Source organism: Hippichthys cyanospilos, chromosome 3, assembly GCF_059441005.1.
Source record: "Hippichthys cyanospilos isolate Australia breed blue-spotted pipefish chromosome 3, RoL_Hcya_1.0, whole genome shotgun sequence".
Classification (NCBI taxonomy): Eukaryota; Metazoa; Chordata; class Actinopteri; order Syngnathiformes; family Syngnathidae; genus Hippichthys; species Hippichthys cyanospilos.
In genome coordinates this window covers 17377568-17399840 of record NC_142371.1, presented here as the reverse complement: position 1 = coordinate 17399840, position 22273 = coordinate 17377568, and the positions used below count along the sequence as shown (strand labels likewise).

The window sequence follows — 22273 nt, the reverse complement described above, 5'->3', positions numbered from 1 at the left end:
TGCGAACATGTGGAAAACATTGCCATCTAACGGCAGTAAGGCGCAAGTGTAGTATAGGTGAGAAACTCGACATCGTTTTACTTCTGTGGAAAGGGGAGAGACTGCAAAAACACCATCTGCATCACCCAAAAAGAGTGTTGCCTTCGCAGTCAAGGCGGCAAAGATGGACATTTCAAAATGAATGTATTCCCATTTTTGCCGATCGGATTTTCCAAAATGTTTCGCAAACGCAACTGGCAAGGTGTAAAGTGTGATGCGGGTGAGAAATCAACGCCATTTGACTTTAGTGGCAAGGGGAAGCTACAAAAAACACCAACCCTCGTCAAAGTTCCAAATAGTTTGTGAGTGGCGCATGCAAACAATGACAAAAAATGCACAACTAATGCAATGAGAATTCCCTGAATTTCTGAGGACAGGAGCTCTATGACACCCCCCCCCCCCCCCACGCACACACACACACACACACACGACTTCTGAGTGTATTGTATTTCCGCTGCCCCCCCCAGTTTTTTTTAAATCATTTACAACGTCCCTGAATCCAAGTTTGGTCATTTCCTTTGGGTGGCCTTGACTTGCAATTCACACAACCAAGAAACAAAGCTAAAAAAAAAAAAAAAAGTAATTGCAAAAGAAAAAAAAAACGCCTTACAAGAAAGAAACAAGAAAAAAGAAGCACAAAGGACACCCGCAAGAAAAAATAAGCAAACTCAGAGGACACACGCAAGAAAAAATAAGCAAACACAAATAGACACACATAAGAAAAAAGCAAACAAAAAAGGACACTCGCTATAAAAAAGAAGTAAACAAAAAAGGACATGCGCTATAAAAAAGAAGCAAACAAAAAAGGACACTCACTATAAAAAGAAGCTTCTTTCTTTTTGCACGTATCCTTTTTTGTGTACATCTTTTATAAAGCGTGTGTCCCTTGTGAGGCGTTTTTGTTTTTTTTTGTTTGCGATTACGCTTTTTTGTTTGTGTGATTTGCACTTCAGGGCCATCGTATTTCCTCATGTTGGTCCAAGGGATGTCGTTAGTTCCGGGCCTGCGCTAGTAAAATGGAAAGGCAAGCATAGACGGAGTCCTTGGTGAGTGGGGGGCGACGGAGAAAGATGGGGTGGGCGGCAACGTGCAGGGAGAACAACCGCCACTGTTGCTCTCAGGCGGGGAAACTGCAATGAGGAAAGGGAAAAAATGCAGTTGGGATTTTAGGGTGGATTTGTAGATTCAATCAGCAAAATTTCAGCTACATGCAGTGAAGCATTTAAAAAACGGAAAAAAAAAAAACAATAGGACCGAACCCATTAGGCCGCTTCCCATAATATTGTTAGAACTGATTCGGTTTATCCTTTATTTGTGCTTTGTTTGGCTTGATCTTCGTCTTTTAGCGCCGTCTCTGGCCAATGTGAATATTACAGCGACGACCAACTTGACAGTGACTTGCGATAAGCAACACAACTGTATGATGTTACAAACATTTTCATAAAGCAAAAATGAAGCCAACACAACAACTCAAAATACTCTCGTTTTTCTTCCCCACATAAGGAAAAGATTGGACAATGCAAATATATGCCTTACTCCTATTTGGCATACGATGCAAAGGTTCTGCATTGATAATTTGCTCCATGAATAAAAAAAGGAATAAATAGATTGGATTTTTTTAAGTGAATTAAATGATGTGCAATGTGCAAGTGTACCAATGGAATGTCCCGTACCGTTGGTCACTAAGTTGCTGCCGCGCGTGGCGATGTGTTGACCCGGAACTTGGCTGGCTTTTGAACCCCTCCCTCGTAAGATGTCTGCTATCTGCAAAAGATTGCATATGTCTGTGACGTGTTCTCTTTTTTTGCCATTTTAAATCAAGATTATGTTATACAATAAAAACGCTCACAAACCCTTCATATTCATGATATTAATCGCAGCGGTGGATAATATGAATGCAGTTCATTTGTTGGCCTTAAGATGACGCTAGTGCATTGTTGGTGGTGCGTGCCTAAAGCTTTGTTCAGGTAGTTTTATTGGTACGTTTTTATTTTACATTCCCAGTAATCTAGGTGTCGTTTACAAGTCCAAGGGAGCAATAATATTTATTTGGGGATAATTTTGAGCGCGTCGGTATAGTTGTGTTTAGTTTAAGATCAGACAAAGTACTTCCCGCGAGTTATGCTAACGTGCTAGCAACGTGCTAACGATGCTAAACGCGGAAGTATGCTAGTTAACATGCGATTCACGAGGATGTGTTCGGCGGTTTGTTTACAGCAGCCCAAAGAGGTATGGATGTGTTTTTATGTGAATATGTACAATGTTAGCCGTGGCTAATATCAGTTTTGTGTTTGTTAGTTCTACTGCGTGTACTCCTGTTGGAAAGTGCGGATGAAGTGTTTGAAGATAAAAAGTGCAGGACCACTGTAAACAAATGACTCGCGTTTCCGTTTGTGGACAAACCGGCATATGAATAAATACAAATGCATCCAAAACTCTAACAAATACATATGCGAAGGGGAGATATCGCGGGTTGTGATGGAGTACATTTTATGGCGCGCCTGTCTCAATATTATACACAGTTTCACCTTTCGTATCCTGAAATGTATTTTGTAACTAGAGACAACATTTTCGGCCTTTCGTAACCGGGATTTCCTGGAAGAGGAGGAAGTCGTAAAAAGAGGTCAAGTCAAACAGTAGCGGAAGTCCACCGTAATTCATCAGTCTGTTTTTGGGCTGGGTGAGACGGGGTCGCCCGGCAAGTGTCAAAATGGCTGCTCCCCGAGAGAGATACAAGCAAGTTGATTGTGCTCCTTATTCCTATTCCAAACACACAATATTATTATTTCATGTTGTTATGACTATGCTTAGGGAAGCACTTCCAAATAAGAGCATTTTCACATCTGCAGATTTTCGTTTTTGGGTAAGGTTGGCAATGTATTCATGATAGTTCTAGTTCTGATAAGTGTAAATAGGAAAAAACATTTCAGGTAAAAGTGCTTTAAGTTGAAAAGAGGCGGTGACTGAAAAAGCTCTTATCTCAAGGCGGCGGTGTACGCGATGGCTTACCTTCTTGTTCTTGGCCAGCGTGACGGGCGTGTCGTTGTGGTAGTTCTTGAGGCCGCTGTCGGCGCCGCTCTTGAGCAGCGTCCGCACCACGTCGCCGTGGCCCCGCGCGCAGGCGCTGTGCAGGGCCGTGTTGCTGCTGTAGGACGGCCTGTTCACGTCACAGCCCCTCTGCGCCAGCCAATGGGGCAGCAAATGGTCAGAAGATGGTGTGCAGCATACATACAGCTCCTCTAGAGAGCTCTCAGTGTTGCAGTAGTACTTACCATTGAGTGTTATATGAATTGTCTACATGTGTTGCAGCACCATATGTATTCAGATATGTTATTGAAAGGGCAATACCACCGCAGAATAGAGAGATTGTAGAGCTGGTATAGACCAAAATTGGGAGTTTTGCTTCAATTGGTGCGTATTAATCCCTGGGGGAAATTTTGACCCCACTTGGGTTTTTAGATGTTTTTGATGAGTGATAAGGAAGGAAAAGCATACAAAAAACACCGTTGGACTAAAATATTGCATAGGATTATCAAAACATGTCAACTTTCAATCTGCCATCCCTTCTTGCTTGCAAACGGGAGGTCGAAAGGTACACCCTGCAGATGTGAAATTTAGCCCATGTCGGGCTCATTTACTGCCAATTTAAATTAGAAATGGAAATCAAAAACGCGATGTTTCACCATGCATTTCCCATGCTTTTTGCTTTAGTCCTTAAAAAGGCAACTCGCGAACACGGTACAATGTACAATTTTGTGTTGGGATCCCCAAACCACCGGGGGGCGCCAGCGGGCAACTTATATCATTTGTAAGGCTTTCAATGACTTCTTCGAGTGGCTTTGCCTGACTCTTGTTGCAGAGTTCTGCCGATGCATTGTGGGGTTTGTAGTTGACAAAAAGGCTTCGGTCCAAGATGTTGTGAGAAAGATTTGGTTTTGTTGCTGGGAAGCGTTTTATTTCATACAATGCAAAACGTTATATCTGCATATTCCCGTCTTGCGAAATCTGCAGCAGTGAATGGCTAACTCTTTTTTTTCTCGCAAAAGAGAAATTCTGGAATATATTTATGTAAATATTCGTATGTATGGGTAGAGTTGATAATACTTAACATTTTGAGGGGTAATTGTAATGTACTATTATTTGGTTTTATTATATGTTTTGTGTATTGCTAGTCGTAATATGAATATTAGTATTTATACGATTTTGTTTTGGATACTTCATCGTTTTAATGATGAACTACTCCTAGCCAATAATATTGATTTTCGGGAATTTCTAAGAATGCGGAGCAATCTTTTACCTCAATGAGGAAGCGGACCATCTCTACGTCGTTGCTCTCCACCGCAAAAATGAGGGGAGTCTGCCCACTCTTGATGTCCTAATAAAGCGGATGCGGGGCGGTAACGTAACAGGGTGCGAAAGGTCGACGCAAGTTGAACCGCGCGAGGGGGAACTGACCCCGGCGTTGACGTCGGCTCCCGCTGCCAGCAGCATGGCGGCCAAATCCCGGTGTCCGTGTAGCACGGCCATATGGAGCGGACTCAAACCTGGTGCGGGAGGTCAAAAGGGCTCAGTGGGAATAGCTAACAAGAGACGTACCAAATGAAGAGGGTTGTACGGTACAGTCCTGCGATGAACGTTTCCGTGCAGATGGCTCACCCCGAAAATTTTTCACCTCCAGGCAGGCGACAGACGAGGGCAGCGAGAGGACCGCGGACAGACACGGCGGATGGTCGTATTCGCAGCAGAGGTGCAACGCCGTCTGGCCGTTGCGGTCCAGCGCCGAGGGGTCCGAGCCGGCCCGCAGCAGGGCCTCCACCATGTTGGCTTGCCGGGTGATGACTGCCAAGTGGAGGGGGGTCTGCCCGAAGAGACGGATGAAACCATTAAAGGTGAAAAGTAGCGATGAAAAAATGAAGCTCTTGTAATATTCTTTGACTCCTGCAGATGGTGCTATTGCTTTTAAGATAAGTTCCAATGAATATTTAAATCAAGAGTGCCATCCAGGAGTAAAAAAAAACAAAACACAAGTGCTTCATGAAGCTAATTATTATTATTTTAATAATGAATCTTTATTGTGCTCCGGAAGTTGGACGCTTTTTGGTGGTGATTTTTATGTTCAACTATCCTGATGAATAGCTCAGCAATGTATATTGTGTGATATGTTTATTTTAAAATAGTTCAAAACAGAATTCGACATCACAATAAATCGTAAATATTACTATTACACTTCATTACAAAATCATCTCACCAGCCGGATTAAACCAGTTTGCGGGCCAGCACCGGCCCGCGCGCCGTAGGTTTGACACCCCCGCTCTAGCTGTTGAATCACTGGCACATAAAAACACGTCACTCGGTGAGTCTACGGGGAGCCCTTGAGCAATGCAGGATATTCCCGAGCGTGAGGTCGGCCCGCCGATAAACGCGGCGGCGGCGGCGGCGCCCGGCAAGGACGCTCCTGTTTAAATAAAGCCAGCGTTCAACGCGCAGGGAAGTGGACTTTGCGCATGTGTGTTTGGACAGGTTGCGCAATAAACTGCAACTGAAAATAATAGTTTCATTTTTGCTCACGATTTACCTCATGGAGGTGTGTGTGGAGTTTTCAACCAATAGTAGAGCTTCAAATGTTTCAAATCATTCACGGAAACGTGTGCTTTATGCATTTTCATGGTGTGCATGAGAGAGTCTTTTTACAGCATGTGACGGAGGAAAAATGGCGTTTGTGAGTTTTTGTAGTCTGTGTGAGAGGATTTCACTAGTGCGTGTGAATTTTAGTAGCGTGCATACGAATATTTCAGTAGTCCGTGTGTGGGCAGTAGTTTGTGTTCAAACATTTCAATCGCTTGTGTCAGCTTTCGGTCGAATGTGAGAGCATTTCAGTCAACCTTTAAGTAGTGTTGATGGAGTTCTAGAGGTGTGTGCATTTCAGTAAAGTGAGCAAAAAATCTAGTTCATGCGAGAGGATTTCGGCAGTGTGTGTGTGTGTGTGTGTGCGTGCTCGTCTTTCTGTATTTCACAAGAGCCTTTTTATAGGATGTGTCAGATCATTTCTGAAGTGTGTGTAACTTTTGGTAGTATTTGAGAGGCAAACCCACATAAGCATGCGAACACCCTACCCTACATCCCACTATTGCACCGTGCTGTTTTTTTTTTTTTTTTTTTTTTTGGGGAGGTGCGTACTTAACATGACGGACTTGTATTTTCACTGGCGGGGAAAGGGTCTGGCCTTCCAGTAAACCCTTCATGTTAGAAGAAAGTTTTTGCGGACTTGATCCAGTTACGCCATTGTCCGTCAATTTCCCTGAATCTCGTGACTCACTCCCTCATACGCACACCAGACACACACACGCAGTCATATATTTACAGTACGCGTCATCGACCGACATCCCGATCTTATCCGACAGGAACCGACCCATCCTCTCTCCTTACTTAGGCCTTCAAATGAGATCTTCCTGTAAAAAGCCTGGAGAGCGGAGCGTTGATAAGAGGAAGCGTGTGTGTGTGTGTTTTGTGTATGTGCGTGAGGAAGAAGAGGAAGGCAGGATAGCGAGGGAAAATCCCTCATCTTTCCCTCCGTATTCTGGCATTCCTGGGAGATGAGTGGGGCATGAAATGCCTTCATGTCATGCCAAACACGGCGCTTGCTTTCCCGCTTACACACAAACGCACTTTTTTGGGGGGCGTTGGGGGGGTAGCGTCACAGTAACTTAGCGGTGGAGAGGCGCGATGAGCGAGCGGCAGAGCGACACGCAACAAGGGAAAGTCCCCGCGAACCACCCTGAGAACCTCAGGTATGTTACGAAACAGCCTCCCGCCACATCATGTGACTTCTCGGAACGAGGACCTTCAAGTATACACAAACGCACGGATGCTTGCCTTGCGTGCACACAAAAAAAATAAGCGAGTTTCAGTGTGATGATATATATATCCGGACTATAAGCCGCCTTTGTATAAACAAATGAGAAATTCTGTTGGAGATGTCTCGTATCTTGAGGATTCAAATAATAATAATAATAATTTTGATGTGGTTTACATTCGTTAGCAAACTTTCAGACAAGTTCCTAGTTGGAGGAGCTCCGCGAAGCCCAAATGGTTTGGGCTCAAGCATTCTGACTTTTTCGCGGTTCTAGTCAAAACAGTCACACCTACCAAATTGCCAGCGTTCCTTAATATAACCAACTAACTATGAACTCATTTCATTCTCGTGCGTCTGGCGTTGGCGTAGCTCCCTGAGGCGTTCAATCACACATTCTGCATTGGATTGCTGACTTAACATTATAGCAGAGGTGTTAAACTCGCTTTAGCTTGCGGGCCGAACCAATAAAATCACGGTGTATGTTTACATAACCTAAAAACGACAACTTCAGATTTTTTTTTTTATGTACTGCAAATAGTACAAGCACAACATCACTGTGAAGCGAGGGTGTGAGAAAAAAAAAAGTGTGTTTAGGTGCAGGGGGCCAGACAGGATATGGCATCGCTTTATAGCGATGAGAAAAAGGGGCGCTGTTATTTCTGGTGAAGTGGGACACCTCGGCGTGGCGTTTACCTGTCGGAGGTCGTTGTAGATGTCCGGGCTTCGGCCGGCCCACTGCAGCAGATGGACGAGCCGGCGCGCGACGCCCAGCTCCCCTTTGGCCACCGCGATGTGCAGAGCTCTGGAATCGAGATCAAAATTTGTCCTCAAACGCTTACCTTTAAGTCATGAAGTGTTAAAGTAATTACAATTACAATAAGTACAATAGCTATAAAAGTAAATGATAACTTTAGGACTTGATTGAGTTATTAAAAACTATTTTAGACCCTCTTTTAGTCAAACATTTGAAAAAAATGGAAAAAAGTCAATACCTGGCATTGATTGTCTAGATTAAAAAAATATGTAAATGGCAATGGAAAATCTGTAAAACTTAAACTAAGGACATACAAAGTATTGAAAAGGAGTCAACATGACACAACTGAGCAATATGTTGCTTCATGTTCCATTTAATGTGCTCTTAATTTGAAAAGATAGCTGTACTATCCCTGTCACAGCATTCCAAAAACATTCATTTTGATTTGCGGATGAACTATGCAACAGAAACTTTGGAACTTGATTTACAGTGGGTTCAGTATCTCTAGGTATATTCATTCCTGGCCCATCTGCCAGAAAATTGTCATTAATGACATTGCTCATTTGTATAAAGAAATTAAAAATAAATAAATAAATAAATAAAGCCTCTGTTTTGAAAAAGTCAGTGTAACACAATATGGTGCTTCCTGCTCCAATTAATTTGCTCTTAATTTGAAAAGAAACGTGCATCTGTCTACTGTAATTTTTTTTTTTCCCGTCCCCACATTCTATTCATTGTTAAGGGGTTACTTGGATGAAATTTCTCAGGGGTTCCATCAGCGACACAAGGTTGAGAACCATCTTTTTATGCCTTGATTTTCAGGGCCAAGAATCGGCAACAGAGCACACCTGTTGAGAACCGCACTGCCTTCTGTTTTTTTTTTTTTTTTTTCGCGCGGCCGTTAGCTTCCAGTAAGAGTCGCTCAAGGGGTTTTCACGTCATTTCCTGCCGCTGCTAACGATGGCCGCGTTCTGCATGCGGCCGTGCGGTGAGAAATCCATCTATACGAACGAAAGGGGGCTTTTTTTTTTTTTTTTTTGGTCATACTGCAAACGTTGCGCAACAGGAAACTCGCCGTTTCTGGAGAAGACGTTCCCATGCGCCACGCGTCGGGGCATCGCGCGTATGATGGGCCATACAAGCGCGTGCGGTAACCGATAGGAAGCGGCACCGGGTACGCGAAGTGAAAAAAGCAGATGTATGCGAAAGTGTGCAGCTGCGACTCATTCCTGTAAGTGACATCATCACAGCTGACGACTCGTATCAACAAAACGCCGTCAGCTGGAACTTGCTTTACAAACGGAGCCTATTTTCCGCAATATTAGGCGCACTTCGAAGACTTCAATTTTCCCATGCGCCTCATTAAAAAAACCACCCCGAAAAATGATTTAAAACTTAAAAAAAAATGAATGATAAATTCCTATAATAATGAAATAAATGAAGACATGTTACAGTATAATAAGGAAAAAAAGAAGCAATTAAAACCAAATGGAAAGTCTGTTTAGTAAACAAACAATAGACTGCATAATCAACAAAAAACGAGGACAAAAACAGATAAAAGAAATATAAATATGCATAATAAACATAAAACAAATGAAAAGACGCTATATTGTTTAATAAAGGATAAAAATGAAAAACATTTAAATAAACAGAATGAAATGAAAAACAAACGATGACAAATCTATAATAAACACAAAATAAACACTGACTAAAACCTAAATAAATGAAAACATACTGCGCAGTATACTAACAAAAACACGAAACAAATGAAAAACAGGGTTATACAGTAAATAATTAAAAGATGTATGTACAGTAAAGCAAATGGAAAAAAAATGTCACATTTCCTTTGATAATATTTTGTAACCTCTCATTTTTGGAGCATAACGCCAGTGATGAACAAGGGAAGACCGCATTTGCCTATTTTTCAATATTTTGCTGTAAAGGCAAAGACTGATCAGTGCAAGACAACATGGTGTATTTTGTCTGATTTAAAAACAAGGATTTTAATCAAGTTCACAATTGTGATTTCAATCGAACTCTAATGATACAGCGTGTCACAGTATGTCTGGAATGAAAAGTGAAAATGGAAGGGGACCTAAAGATGAACCCTGCGGCACTCCTTTGTTGGTCATCCTTACGTCTGATTGGCTGATTTGGCCTTACTCGTTTTTTGCCCTTGATGACAGTTTAAACGTTGCTTCACATGTAGTTGACGACAGCAATTTGACACCGTAGCCCTTGAACTCCATTTCCGGAAAAATAACACCAAATGGAAGCCGAGACAGGCGCACGACCCGAGCCACGTGAAGTTGAGCATCTTCCGACTCGGATGCGAGAAGAACACGCTCACGTTCACGTCAGAGAGAAAGATCAAGCCGATAAAAAGACAGAGAGCGGTAAATGAGGAAGTGAGGAGCGGATGTTTGGTTTTTCGGGTCTACTCATTCAAAAAGGCCCGATTGTCGAGGCGCACATACCCGAGAAAAACCACACCGGCTGCTTGATACCCCACACTCATGCTTTTCCCAACCCCGAGGGCCCGCATTGACGTAAGTGCCGATGCGCGCTGGCCAAAATGTTGCACGCCCGTCTTGTATTTGCGCTTGCAAATTGTTACGCCTCTTTATATGTGTGTGTGTATATATATATATATATATATATATATATATATATATATATATATATATATACACACACACACAGACACACACACGTCTGTACGTCTGGGTTAATTGTGGCATTAGAGTTATGCACAAGCTACAAAGGTTAAGTTTCCACTAAAACTGATTTAGAAACAACTTTATATGTTTTTTTCTGAACTAACATCAAATTGACATTAGCTACGGCTAACATTGTACATATTCATATAAAAACGCATACGTGACATACCGCTTTGGGCCGTCGCGTCTGATGTCAACGCTGTTTGCACGTTGTTAGCATTTTAGCAATGACATCACGCAGGAAGCACTTCGTATAACTCCAAACTAAACTTAAGTCAACTTACATGCTGAGAATAATCCTAAAATTCAATATTTTTGGTCCCGCACTTGTAAATGATTCCAGGATCATTGGAAATATCAAATAAAACGTACAATTTAAACATCTTTCTCTCTCTGCACTCATCACAAACACACCAGCACCATCTCAAGGCAAACAAGAGAACGGCATTCATATTGTCAACTGCCGCAATTAATATGATTAAAGGGTTTAGGAGCATTTTTAATGATTCTTTACATGATATATTGTGATTACGATGTACTAATGTAATTCTAGTATGTATATGTTCTTGTTGCATTTCTGTAGTTTGAATACAGTGATCCCCCCTACTTCGCGGTTAATGGGGGCTGTCCGCCCCCCGCGAAGTCTGAAACCCGCGAAGTGGGGTATCAGTTCCTAGATTTCTATGTACGCCCCAATATAGCCGCAGTAACCAAACAATCCTTTTTAATTGTTTGCCTATTTTATTTTCTTTCTCCTGTTGTTTAACATTACATTATCCTTATTAACATTATTGTATATTCATTAAATAACTAATATTACTTAGTTTGTTGAGAATTTGTTCTCAGGACTGGTTATCTGCACCAAGACTCCGGTGAAAGAGTACGTAAGTCATCACGTTGAACTTCACATTTATTTTGGCTCATGTATGGTGTATCATGTAGTATCTGTTGAATAATAAATCAACAATAATCTTAAAGTCAGTCAACTAACATATAAACACTTCATCTATGAATTTACTGTATTTTTAGCCGACATTAGCGGGTTAGCAACAACTTACAACAACTACTAACTATAAAGTGCAACCTCTACACAAACGAACAGATAAACAGAATAAACACTCATCGCGTACTAAACATAGGCAGTAGCGTGCGTTATCATAATGATAAATGATATTTATAATAAATGGTAATAAACTATAAATGAGCTTAAGTTGTCATTCACTACCTCACCGTCACGAGACGAATGAGCACAGAGAACGTAAAACAGGAAACGGAAATGGAACGCGACCCGACAAATTAAAAGCATGCGTTTCAAAATAAGATAAAAACATCACGAACTTAAACGCTCGAAGAATTCTTAACATAGTTATTAACTAATATTACTTCATTATTTGGTTAATACAATACTATATAATGTACTTTTTTGCTTTTTTTTTTTTCAATTTTTGTACATTTTTGGACATTTTTAAAATGATTTTTTTCAATTTTGAAATATTTTTTAATTTTCCCGGAAAAACCCGCAAAGTACTGAGACCGCCAAGTAGGAGGGATCACTGTATATTCAGTTCAAGGGTTTAGGCGCTTTTTGGGGCCCAGTGACATCAAGGTTTTAGTGCTAGACAAGATCAAAGTAAAGGCTCCTACGTGTCTCCGTCTTCATCTTGGCGGGCGGCCAGCGCCGCGCTGGTCAGCAGGTGTTGAGCGGGATGGAAGCCCAGATGGCCCGCTTGCGGGTAGTGCAGGTACGCCGGCTGCTGAGCTGACAAACACAATCGGTGCCTTGAGTCAAAAGGGGAACGACTGACCGGACTTTTTCTCAATGACTCCTTTGGCCCCCGCGGGGCCCACGTGTCACTCGACGAGGAAGACCGCAGGAGGAAGTCACACGGTGGGAATTTGGACCGCATTGGCGACACCGACGCCGTTTCATGAGACGACAATTTTGACTGACATGGGACATTTCAGAACCGGAGTATAAATGCTGACTCAAACCAAATGGGCAAATGGGTGGCTGGAATCTAAAAGGAATGAACCAACTACTTGGGTGAATTTGACCCAGTTCCCCGGGTTGGAAAAAAAAAAACGTAAATAAAAAGTATATAAATACTGTATATATACATATATATATCACTATATCCCTTTTTTCAGAAGGACATACATATTTTATAATATTACTTATTAGTTTGGATCAGGGGTCCAAACATACGGTCCGTGGGACCGAGATTCTGGTGATGATTTTGTAGAGTATAAAAATGAGCTGGATCTTTTTCAGTCAATGAAAAACTTGAACTGTTTTGTAACGTTAATGTTTTATGATTCATATTGATGTTGTGCTTATACTATTTTGGACAGCGGTAAAAAGGTTTTGCCATTATTTATTTATTTTAGGTTCAAGTATCAAGCCTCGAAAGCTTGTTTATTGATTGCATGTTTAAAAAAGAGGCAATAAATAGACTCGTTTGACCAAAAAATGATCGTGATTTCAATATTGACCACAATAATCGTAATTATTTAGCCATAATCGCGCAGTCCTGATTCCAATGTTTTATAACTTTGACAAAAAAAAAAAGAAAACGTTTTTGGAGGGGATGCCGTGGAAACGAAAATGCCAGGCATCGTTTTTAGCTATTCGGCCGCATTTTCGCGGGGGTGTAACTCCGGTTCTCTTCCTCACCGTAAGCGAGCGGGGTGACGACGTCCAAAGTCGGCACGAGCTCAGGGCGGGCCCGGGCCCGGGCTCCTCTCCGCTCGTCATCCGGGCCCGGCTCGACGGCGATCGGGCGCTTCCGGAAAGGCAGCCGCAGGGCAGTTCCGTCGGCCGGCCGCTTGCGAGGGGAGAGCGCGGGCTGCTTCCGGCAGCGTCCGCATTCCGAGGGGCTCCCCCGCTGGCCGGTGCTCAGGTCCAGCGGCGAGCGCTCGTCCGCGTTCATGCTCATGAACTCCGCCCGCTCGCTCAGGTGCGTCTGGGTGCTTGACCGCCAGTCAGCATGATGGCGATAAAAATCGGACCGATGCCCCCCAAACGGCGCGGTGGCTTTTTTTCTTTCTTTTTTTTCTTCAACAGATTGCAAAGTGTTTTCCTTCAAGGAGTTCTGCAAATGTGTGCAGCCGCGTAAGTGCGCGCCACCATTGCTTTCTGTTTAAAATGAAAGTGAGCCATTATAACTCAGCAAAGACGCTCGTGCACGCGTGCGCGTTTGCCGGTGTGCGTTAGGGGGAGTACAGAATAATGTGCATTAGCAACTTTTGCGGTTTTGGCTTTTTGCATAAAACTTGTGTTTGGATGTTTTGCACCGAGTCTTAAAGTATCCCCTCGGTTCGATATACTGTAGCAGGGGGTCTCACACGTTTTGGAGTCGGGGATCCCTTTTAGAAAGCAAGTCTTCCATTGCCCCCACATTGCAAATGTTTGTCGTAAGTGCCCTTTTTATCCAGCGGCATATTCAATTTGACAAGTATATTTGTCTTTTTTCAGCTATACTGAAGTTTAGGGAATAAAAATTGCCCCCACATTGCAAATGTTTGTCGTAAGTGCCCTTTTTATCCAGCGGCATATTCAATTTGACAAGTATATTTGTCTTTTTTCAGCTATACTGAAGTTTAGGGAATAAAAATTGCCCCCACATTGCAAATGTTTGTCGTAAGTGCCCTTTTTATCCAGCGGCATATTCAATTTGACAAGTATATTTGTCTTTTTTCAGCTATACTGAAGTTTAGGGAATAAAAATTGCCCCCACATTGCAAATGTTTGTCGTAAGTGCCCTTTTTATCCAGCGGCATATTCAATTTGACAAGTATATTTGTCTTTTTTCAGCTATACTGAAGTTTAGGGAATAAAAATTGCAATTTGCACGCGTCTTTATAACGCAAAAAGGTTTGCTGCCATTTATTTACTCAAACAGCATTAGCTTCTCTTGCTTCATTGCCTAGTTAGCAAAACACATTTTGACAACTTTAGAAAAGCTTACATGTTAAAAAATATATTGAATTGGTTGCTTTATTGAAGAGTCATGAATACTTTCACAATGTAATAAAAATAAAGTGAACACAAATATATATATGACACTGTGGGGGAAAATGAGGCCACTTGAGATTTCAACAGGTGTTCTAAAGGTATCGGCAAACCCAAATGAATGCTTTTTTAATCTTGTGATGGGACCAGAATAGCTTACTTTTCTAATTAAGAGCAAATTAATTGAAACACGAAGCAACTTCTTGCTAAAAAGTCTTAAGGTGAATCTTTTGCAAAACATTGTGTGCTTGTATTCTGTTAAGTTTCATACGGGTGTGCAGTGATGCGATTATCCGGCAGGTGACCCAGAGATAAAATATTTATGTTCCACAATCTATCTTCTAGAGATGTTGACTAAAATATGCCAAGAGATACCACAGCATTTGTAGTTTCACATTTAATAAATGAAACACAAATGGGACGGCACTCTCTTTTTCGATCAATTCCACAAAATGGTGGAAAAGCCCAAAGTTCCCTGGTGTATTTCAAGAGTTGGTTGCTTTTGTTCCCGAGCTCCGCCCCCGGGTCACAAAGCATGACCAGGAAAAGCCAATCACTCACACACGTCGACGTAAAAAAAATCTCCTGACGCAGTGATTTAGCTAGGGCCAATTTGGTACTTTCCTGCTTCCACTCAAGGTGTGGGCCAAACGTTTGGCACCTAAAGTCCCTAAAAGACCCAAAAAGGCCGCCGACACACTAACGACAATTTCGGAGCACACAAACAAACTAACTGATGCTTTGCACACTTGTTTACAACTTGAAAATGCTTCAAGGACTGGGGGGGGGGGGGGGGGGGGGGGGGGAGTCACGTGGTCTCTGGCTGCCGCCAACTGGCAAATATATCTTTTCTCCGCCATTTTTAAAGGGCACATTTCCTCTGAAATTCAATTTCTTTTTTTATATGTATGTTTTTAGCTTTTCTATGACTAATATGACGACAGAAATAATGAGCAAAGAATTCGCTGCATGCTGTGACGGGATGGATTACACATTCAATGAAACGTCGCCCCCTTGTGGTCACATGCAGAGTGAAAGAATATACTAGCAGGGATGTCAAACTCATTTTAGCTCAAGTTCGGAGTAAAAAGTGGGCGGGACTATTGGTTAGAGTTAATCAACAATTAGTGTCACTTAATACTTAGATTTTTACCCTGCGTACCAGCTTGCTCCAATTGCCAGCAAATTGCAGAGGTCAGTTGTAATTATATTATTGTGAAAAAACTAAAGATAGATAGATGGATAGATAGATAGACAGATAGATGGATAGACAGATAGATAGATGGATCCATGAAAAGATAAATCGATTTTATGCATTGTATAAGGCAATGAATGGCCTAAAACTGTTTTCATAAATAAGGCGCACCCCATCATAAGTCACATAGAATGGAAGCTGCATTCGTGGCTGGGGTTGCGTTATGCATCCACTAGATGGAGCTAAAGAGAATGGCAACAAAACAAGCAGGTGGGTCAGTCAAAGAGGACAGAATACATTAGAAACTAAAAAAACAAGGGGTAAAAATGGAAGAATTTAACATGTCGATGATGTTATTTTTTCTGCCCCCCCCCCCAAAATGAAAACCAGATTATAAGGTGCACTGTCAGTTTTTGAGAAAATTGAAAATGCGGAAAATACGGTAGAAATGTGCTTCTAAATATGAATAATTTTGCATGACAGAGCCTGAAATGAGCATCACAATTCCAGATTCAGCCTTTTTTTTTACTGGCATATTGACTTTTTATTGATTAAACATTTGTGTGTGTTTGCCTGCAGATGCATCAAGGTGCAGTGAGTGTTTTTTTTTTTTTTTTTTTTTTTTTCCTTTAGCGTAGAGTGCGAGGTTTTGTGGCCAGCCCTGCCTCTCGCTTTCTCGCTTTGCAAAAGAAAGCAAACCGGTCGGTCGGGCTTCAAACAGGAAGTCAGCAAAGAAAGGGCACGCCAAGAGAGAAAAGAAAAGCAGAGGCCGCCGGCGGACGTCCTGCCAGTCCCACGTCTCGGCCCGACCCGCCCCGACCCCGCCGGAGCCAAAACGCCAGCTGGGACGCTTCGCGTGAGTAACGTCGCGTTCGGAGATCTTTGAGCGTCTCCAAAGATATTCCGAGGAACATTTATTATTCTTCAAAAATGACATTCAAAAAGGGGTGGGGCATCAATTTGGACGCTTTTCTTTACTTCAAAAAAGAATTTCAAATAAAGTTCCATGCTTTGTTCTTTTATTGCGATGAAAATATATCGAAATGTAACCAAGCAACGTATTTAGTGAGGCGCAGACCGTTTTTCGACCCCAATTTCTGAAAGTTAATATCATGATTAGTGTGTTGTGTTTGCTCAATTTGGCATTTGAAGTTTAAATTCTTGATGTAAAATGTATGCGATTGAAAGGTGAATTTTATATACGTATACTAACATTTATCATTTCTATCTTTCGCGTGAACTAAAAGCAACATTATAACATCATACTATTGAATTGCATGAAATGAATTATTACACATTTTTGGATTTTACTGTTGGAAATGATCTTTCTTATTTTTAATTAATACATAATCAAACATGAAAGCATAATAGCATGAAATTATTACACATTTTTGGATTTTACTGTTGGAAATGATCCTCATTATTTTTAATGAATATATCATCAAATATGACAGCATATTAGCGCGCCGTAACAATTGAGTCCCATGTCCAAATCAGTTTGTTTGTTGTTTTTTTTCCAGTTCAAAAGGCGGCGAGCAAAAGGCGTTTCCCCGAACGCGGCCGGCGGCGCCATGAAGATCTCCCGCCCAAGAAAAAGCTAGACGATCCGGGATGGCGACGGGCAGCCGGGAGGCGGTCGCGGCTCATCGCCCCGGCAACCGCGAGCACCGCCTGGTCAACAAAACGCTGCTGAAGCTGGACAAGCTGCGGCAGCGTTGCGCCCGGCCCGGCCTGGGCCTGACCGCCAGCCCGCCCTGCCTGCCCGAGCTGCTGCCCGCCACCGCCTCGGCGCTGCGACGGGTCTGGGAGCCCTACCGGGGCCTGGGGGCGCTGACGGGCCGGGCCCCCGGCCGGGACGAGGCGGCGTTCCTCGGCGCCCACGTCAGGAACCTGCTGGAGAAGACGCGTCGGGCCTTGCTGCTGTTCGAAGAGGGAAAGGACAACATGTCGGACGAGACGTCCGGCTACAGGTACGCTTGCTTCGCGTTTCCTTCAATTCCTCCTGTCGCTGCGTTCAAATGCGTTCCGTTGCATTTGCTGATACCTGCCGAAATTGTTAATGACCCGCATAGCCCTGTAGGTGTTCCATTTAGTTTGCCCTTAACCTGAAAAGAAACAAGTCCTCTTCATGTCACCGCATTCAAATGCAGAAACTGCTAAACTCCCACATGCACCTGTAGGTGATAATGCTTCATGTTTCATTGATTGTGCTCTTAATTTGAAAAGAAACCTGTCATCTTCCTGTCACGCCATGAAAATATATTCATTTAGGTTCGACGGTACCTGCGGAAACTGTTAAAATCCCACTCACCTCTAGAGGTGCTAAACGTTGCCTCATGTTTCATTTAGTTTGCTCTTAATTTGAAATGAAACATGTCCTCTTCCCGTCACGGATTTAAAATGCATTCAATGTCATTTTAAAAGACCTGCCACAACCCAGTTCAATTCTGTTCACCCATCTAGGTAATATAAGATGCTTCATGTTCCATTTTAATCGCTTTCAATTTGAAAAGAAAAGCGTACCGTTCCAGTCAGGGCATTGAAAAGGCTTCAATAAGATTCACTGACATCGAATGAACTCCTTCTTAAAATAAAGTGTTACGACAGAATAAATGATGGATTATTTTGAAAAACGTGTTCAAAATAATGCAATGCATTTATTTAAAAAAAAGACTTAAAAAGATGCTTTAATAAACCATTTCAAGTGTTTGAACACACATTTAAAATGAAATACTGAAATGCTTAATTTAATCTAAATACACTGATATTTTAACTAGCATTGTATTGAAGTTGAAAAAAAAAAGTATAGTGGTGTTTGTTTACGTAACCAGCGAACGATTGCGGTCAGTGGAACATTTTGCGGTTTCGACAGAAGCGAAAGGCAGCAAAAGCCAAGAGCCCGTGTGGGCGTCGCGTCTTACGTGCGTGTCGACTTTCCGCGCCAGGGCGGACCTGACCAAGCTGGCCCTGCTCTTCAGCCACATGCTGTGGGAGCTCAAGGCCCTGTTTCCGGGCGACCGTTACCGCGGTGACACCTACAAGCTGGCCAAGGCGCAGGCGCACGATTTTTGGAGGATTCATTTTGGCAACAAGTGAGACTCTCGCTTCGATTTTTTTTTGGGTGTGTGTGTTGCGATTTGTGTTGGGACCAAAGCAACGCGCGATGCAAAAAGTTTCATAGCCCCGTCTAATTGAAAGAATCTGCTTTGCTGCCATCTTGTGGCATTTACATGTCATTCCAAACCTCATTGAACGTGAAAAACCCCCGTCAAACTTTATAGGGAAAACAAGTGCGAGAACGACGACAAAAAATGAAACTTAAAAAGCACCAACATAAATGACAAACCTATCAATTTGCACCAATACCGATAAAGTGAGTCTTTTTTTATATATATCATAATATATCACGATTATCTTTTTTTAATATTCACTTATTATTTTCAATATTAAACAATAAGGAGTGGATTTCAAGAGCGGGAGTGTTACAACTCCTGTCCTTATTGGTGGATTGCCGCACCTGTAGCCAATCAATCGTTTCTTGTAGGAGTGCCCGCGTCTTCCAAGAGCGCCCCTTGAGCATCGAATTGAAGCACAAATAGAGGCTGCGCTTGCCTTACGGATCCACTAGATGGAGCTGCGCTAAAGGGAATTCCAACGAAACAATCGGATGCCAGTCAAACTTTATTAAAAGAATAACAGCCGGCGTTCTATAAAATACACCGGATTATAAGGTGCACTGTGAGCTTTTGAGAAAGTTGAAGGCTTTTAGTTATAGTGCGGTAATTACGGTGTTATTATGAAAAGAAGACACGATTATTTGTTTGAAAATGAGAAAAGAAGTTTAACTTCAGTGGGGATGTCTTGCAGGAGCATGGTGCGTTGGAGCGTCTTTGCCGATAAGCTGCGGGTGGCGCACCCGTTCCAGGACGGCCTGGAGTCAGTGGCCCTCAAGTCCACCGTGGACCTCACGTGCAACGACCACGTCTCCGTCTTTGAGTTTGACGTCTTCACCAGGCTCTTTCAGGTGCCTCCCGCCGCAAGGCTCGAAACATTTCTGGCGCGTTCTCCACGGTCGGAATCTCACCTCACCTCACCTCCCCCGCCCGCCCTCCCTGCGTCTAGCCGTGGGGCTCGCTCCTGAGGAACTGGAAGCAGCTGGCCGTCACCCACCCGGGCTACATGGCCTTCATCACGTACGAGCAGGCCTCGGGGCGCCTGCGGCGCCACCTGGGCAAGCCGGGCAGGTGCGACGCCGGAACTCCCGCGCGGGAACCTTGCATAAATGGTCACCCCCTTCCTCCTCTTAGCTACATCTTCCGCCTGAGCTGCACCAGGATGGGCCAGTGGGCCATCGGTCACGTGAGCGCCGACGGCAAGGTCGTGCAGACCATCCCCGAGGATACGCCCCTTCACACGGCGCTCCTTCGGGGACACGCCCAGGGCTGGTTAGCGCGCGCATTTTGGCTCGTCTTTGGCCTCTCTTTCACTCGTCTTTCAAGCTCACAGAATATTGTGTGCTGTGTCTATGTAAATATGAAAGTTGGATTTCCGTTCCTTACCTTGAATTGCTTGTAGGTAATAGCTATGTTGTATGTCTGGATATACAGTAAGCCTCAGTCAAGGGTGTCAGCTACCCCCTATAAAAAAAAGTATTTGACCAGAATTTTATCATTGTTATTGCTATTTCAAAAGACGGGATTTCTAGTCCGTGCCACCGAAAGAGTTAACTTGTGCGTTCGTCACCTGTGCCAGCTATTTGTACCCCGACGGGCAAGACATCAACCCGGACCTCAGCGCCCTGCATCAAACAGAGCACAAAGCAAAAGTCAAAGTCACGCAAGTATGTTGTCTTCAAGTTGACCTATAGATAGAATCTTTCTTTTTTTTATGGGGGGGTGGAGGAGGGTCCTGGGTTTTACTCTCTTTGTGGGGACCTCTTGCACTTGTCGAGACCATTTTGGTGGCTCCCGCGAGTTCAGACCTCTGTTTCAGGGTCAAGACTTGCTTCTAGATTATAGCATTGAATGGGATGGATTTTGGTGTTTTGGTTGAGGCGAGGGCAATGGATCAAATGGGGGGGGGGGGGGGGGTATGGGGTGTCTGAACTAGAATGGCTTTTCGATTGCCGTCCATATCTACTTTGCCGGGCAAACAGGAGCAGTACGAGCTTTACTGCAAGGCGGGCAGCTCTTTCCAGCTGTGCAAGATCTGCGCCGAGAAGGACAAGGACACTCGCATTGAGCCCTGCGGACATCTGGTGTGCACACGCTGCCTACACTCATGGCTGGTAAGACAAAAACACAGTATGTATATACTGTATATATATTCATCAAAATGCCAACTATCTGCACCGAAAATCGCCAAGGTTAATCAGACCTGTTTTAAGAATAATTTCACCATCACTTTGATGATTCGATGATTTACTCCCGTCATTAAGACAGACAAGTTAGACCCATCCAACAGAAACTAGCGTATTTTTCCACTTTAACGCGCACCAGATTTTAAGGCACACCCTCAATGAATGGCCCATTTTATAACTGTTTTAATCTAAATTCACACTGCGTTATAAGGCGCATAGAATAGAAGCTACAGTGGTGGCCGGGCTTACGTTATACATCCACTAGATGGAGCTGCGCTAAAGGGGATCACAAGTATTATAAGGCGCAAGCTTTTGAGAACATGAAAGGCCTCTAGGTGCACGTCATAGTGCTGAAAATGCGATCCTGTGCACATCCGGCAGAAGTCGGCGGGGCACACGTGCCCATACTGCCGCTGTGACATTGAGGGCACGGAGCCCATCCAAGTGGAGCCCTACCGGCCCAAACGCAAGCAGGAGGAAGACCAGAGCGACGATGAAGACGACGACCACGAGGACATCCAGGTGGTGCTGAAGCAAATGGCCTCGCTGAAAACCAAGGCGCGTGCCTATTCGCCGTGGCGTTATTAATCAATGTCCGCAAACACGCGCGTTTCCGATTCCAGCTACTGAATCCGCTCGTTAGGCCACGCCCTCTAGAGGCGCACACCTACACAAATGCTACAGTGCATTTGCGTAAAAGCCATTCGTTTGACAAAAGCTTCTGTGCAGCAGGCTTCAGAGGGAAAGGTCGCTCAGGAATGAACGCCGAGGACGCCGGTGGGATTGGACGTCGTTTGTCATTTGCATCCCAGCAGGTCGGTTGGACTCTTAAGAGAAAGGATGACTTACATGCATAAGACGTCCGTCAAAATTGTCTGTGTGTGTTAAGGCACAGCAGTGCGAAGCCGATCGTGGAATCCAAAGGAACATCGAGAAGGAATCGCGATAAAGTTGGGGAAGAAATCCATTCACATCATTTCAACTCAATTCAGTAATGGTTTTTTTCTGTTCGTTTGCTCGAAAAAGTCCCATTTTATGATCCCATTTTTGTATTTGTTTACATAACATGAGAACATTTGAATGAAATGTAAATGACCCCGAATACAGTGGACCCCCGTCTTACGACATCCCATTCCATGTCCGTTACGTTTTTTTTCACGTTACGAAGTTTTTCATCCCCTTCCTTGTTAGGGCATAATTCCCTCCTTACGGCATCAACAACAGTTAGAAAATTCAAACTTGGTGGTCAGTGTGCGTGTGTATTAAAACTGAGAGAATGGTGAGTGGAGTTTTTTGAAGATTTTTTTTTTTTTATTAAGATAAACAAAAAGCAAATCTACG

The 22273-nt window shown here is 43.3% G+C and overlaps 2 protein-coding genes across 11 annotated transcripts; one reads left to right on the top strand and one right to left on the bottom strand.

Moving 5' to 3' along the window:
* Window positions 1–489: 489 nt before the first annotated feature.
* On the bottom strand, window positions 490–13496 carry bcl3 (BCL3 transcription coactivator). Of its 2 annotated transcripts, none has more exons than XM_088409733.1 (9): window positions 13041–13496; window positions 12011–12120; window positions 7586–7694; window positions 4696–4897; window positions 4495–4583; window positions 4337–4414; window positions 3049–3216; window positions 1713–1803; window positions 490–1169 (listed from the first exon to the last, which is right to left on the bottom strand). In XM_088409733.1, exons 1-9 carry the CDS (start codon window positions 13119–13121, stop codon window positions 1048–1050), a joined length of 1050 nt encoding a protein of 349 aa, XP_088265859.1. In that variant the 5' UTR covers window positions 13122–13496; the 3' UTR covers window positions 490–1047. The 2 variants fall into 2 exon arrangements, with proteins under 2 accessions (XP_088265859.1, XP_088265858.1); XM_088409732.1 differs by having other exon boundaries at window positions 12011–12125; window positions 13041–13495.
* cblc (Cbl proto-oncogene C) lies at window positions 1068–22215 on the top strand. Of its 9 annotated transcripts, none has more exons than XM_088409727.1 (13): window positions 1068–1085; window positions 4718–4928; window positions 16207–16429; window positions 17094–17543; window positions 18519–18665; window positions 19441–19597; window positions 19696–19817; window positions 19881–20018; window positions 20326–20413; window positions 20729–20860; window positions 21314–21490; window positions 21665–21747; window positions 21822–22215. In XM_088409727.1, exons 4-12 carry the CDS (start codon window positions 17185–17187, stop codon window positions 21692–21694), a joined length of 1350 nt encoding a protein of 449 aa, XP_088265853.1. In that variant the 5' UTR covers window positions 1068–1085; window positions 4718–4928; window positions 16207–16429; window positions 17094–17184; the 3' UTR covers window positions 21695–21747; window positions 21822–22215. The 9 variants fall into 9 exon arrangements, with proteins under 9 accessions (XP_088265853.1, XP_088265851.1, XP_088265849.1 ...); XM_088409725.1 differs by lacking the exon at window positions 1068–1085 and adding an exon at window positions 1988–2006; XM_088409723.1 differs by lacking the exon at window positions 1068–1085 and adding an exon at window positions 1990–2268 and having other exon boundaries at window positions 16212–16429.
* Window positions 22216–22273: the final 58 nt, after the last annotated feature.

Coding starts and splice junctions, on each gene's coding strand:
- cblc (XM_088409727.1), top strand. CDS start 17,185: ATGGCGACGGGCAGCCGGGAGGCGGTCGCGGCTCATCGCCCCGGCAAC. Junction 17,544..18,518: donor GACGAGACGTCCGGCTACAG/GTACGCTTGCTT, acceptor TTTCCGCGCCAG/GGCGGACCTGACCAAGCTGG. Junction 20,414..20,728: donor CAAAAGTCAAAGTCACGCAA/GTATGTTGTCTT, acceptor CCGGGCAAACAG/GAGCAGTACGAGCTTTACTG.
- bcl3 (XM_088409732.1), bottom strand. CDS start 13,302: ATGAGCATGAACGCGGACGAGCGCTCGCCGCTGGACCTGAGCACCGGC. Junction 12,126..13,040: donor CGTCACCCCGCTCGCTTACG/GTGAGGAAGAGA, acceptor TGTGTTTGTCAG/CTCAGCAGCCGGCGTACCTG. Junction 4,898..7,585: donor TCTACAACGACCTCCGACAG/GTAAACGCCACG, acceptor CTCTTCGGGCAG/ACCCCCCTCCACTTGGCAGT.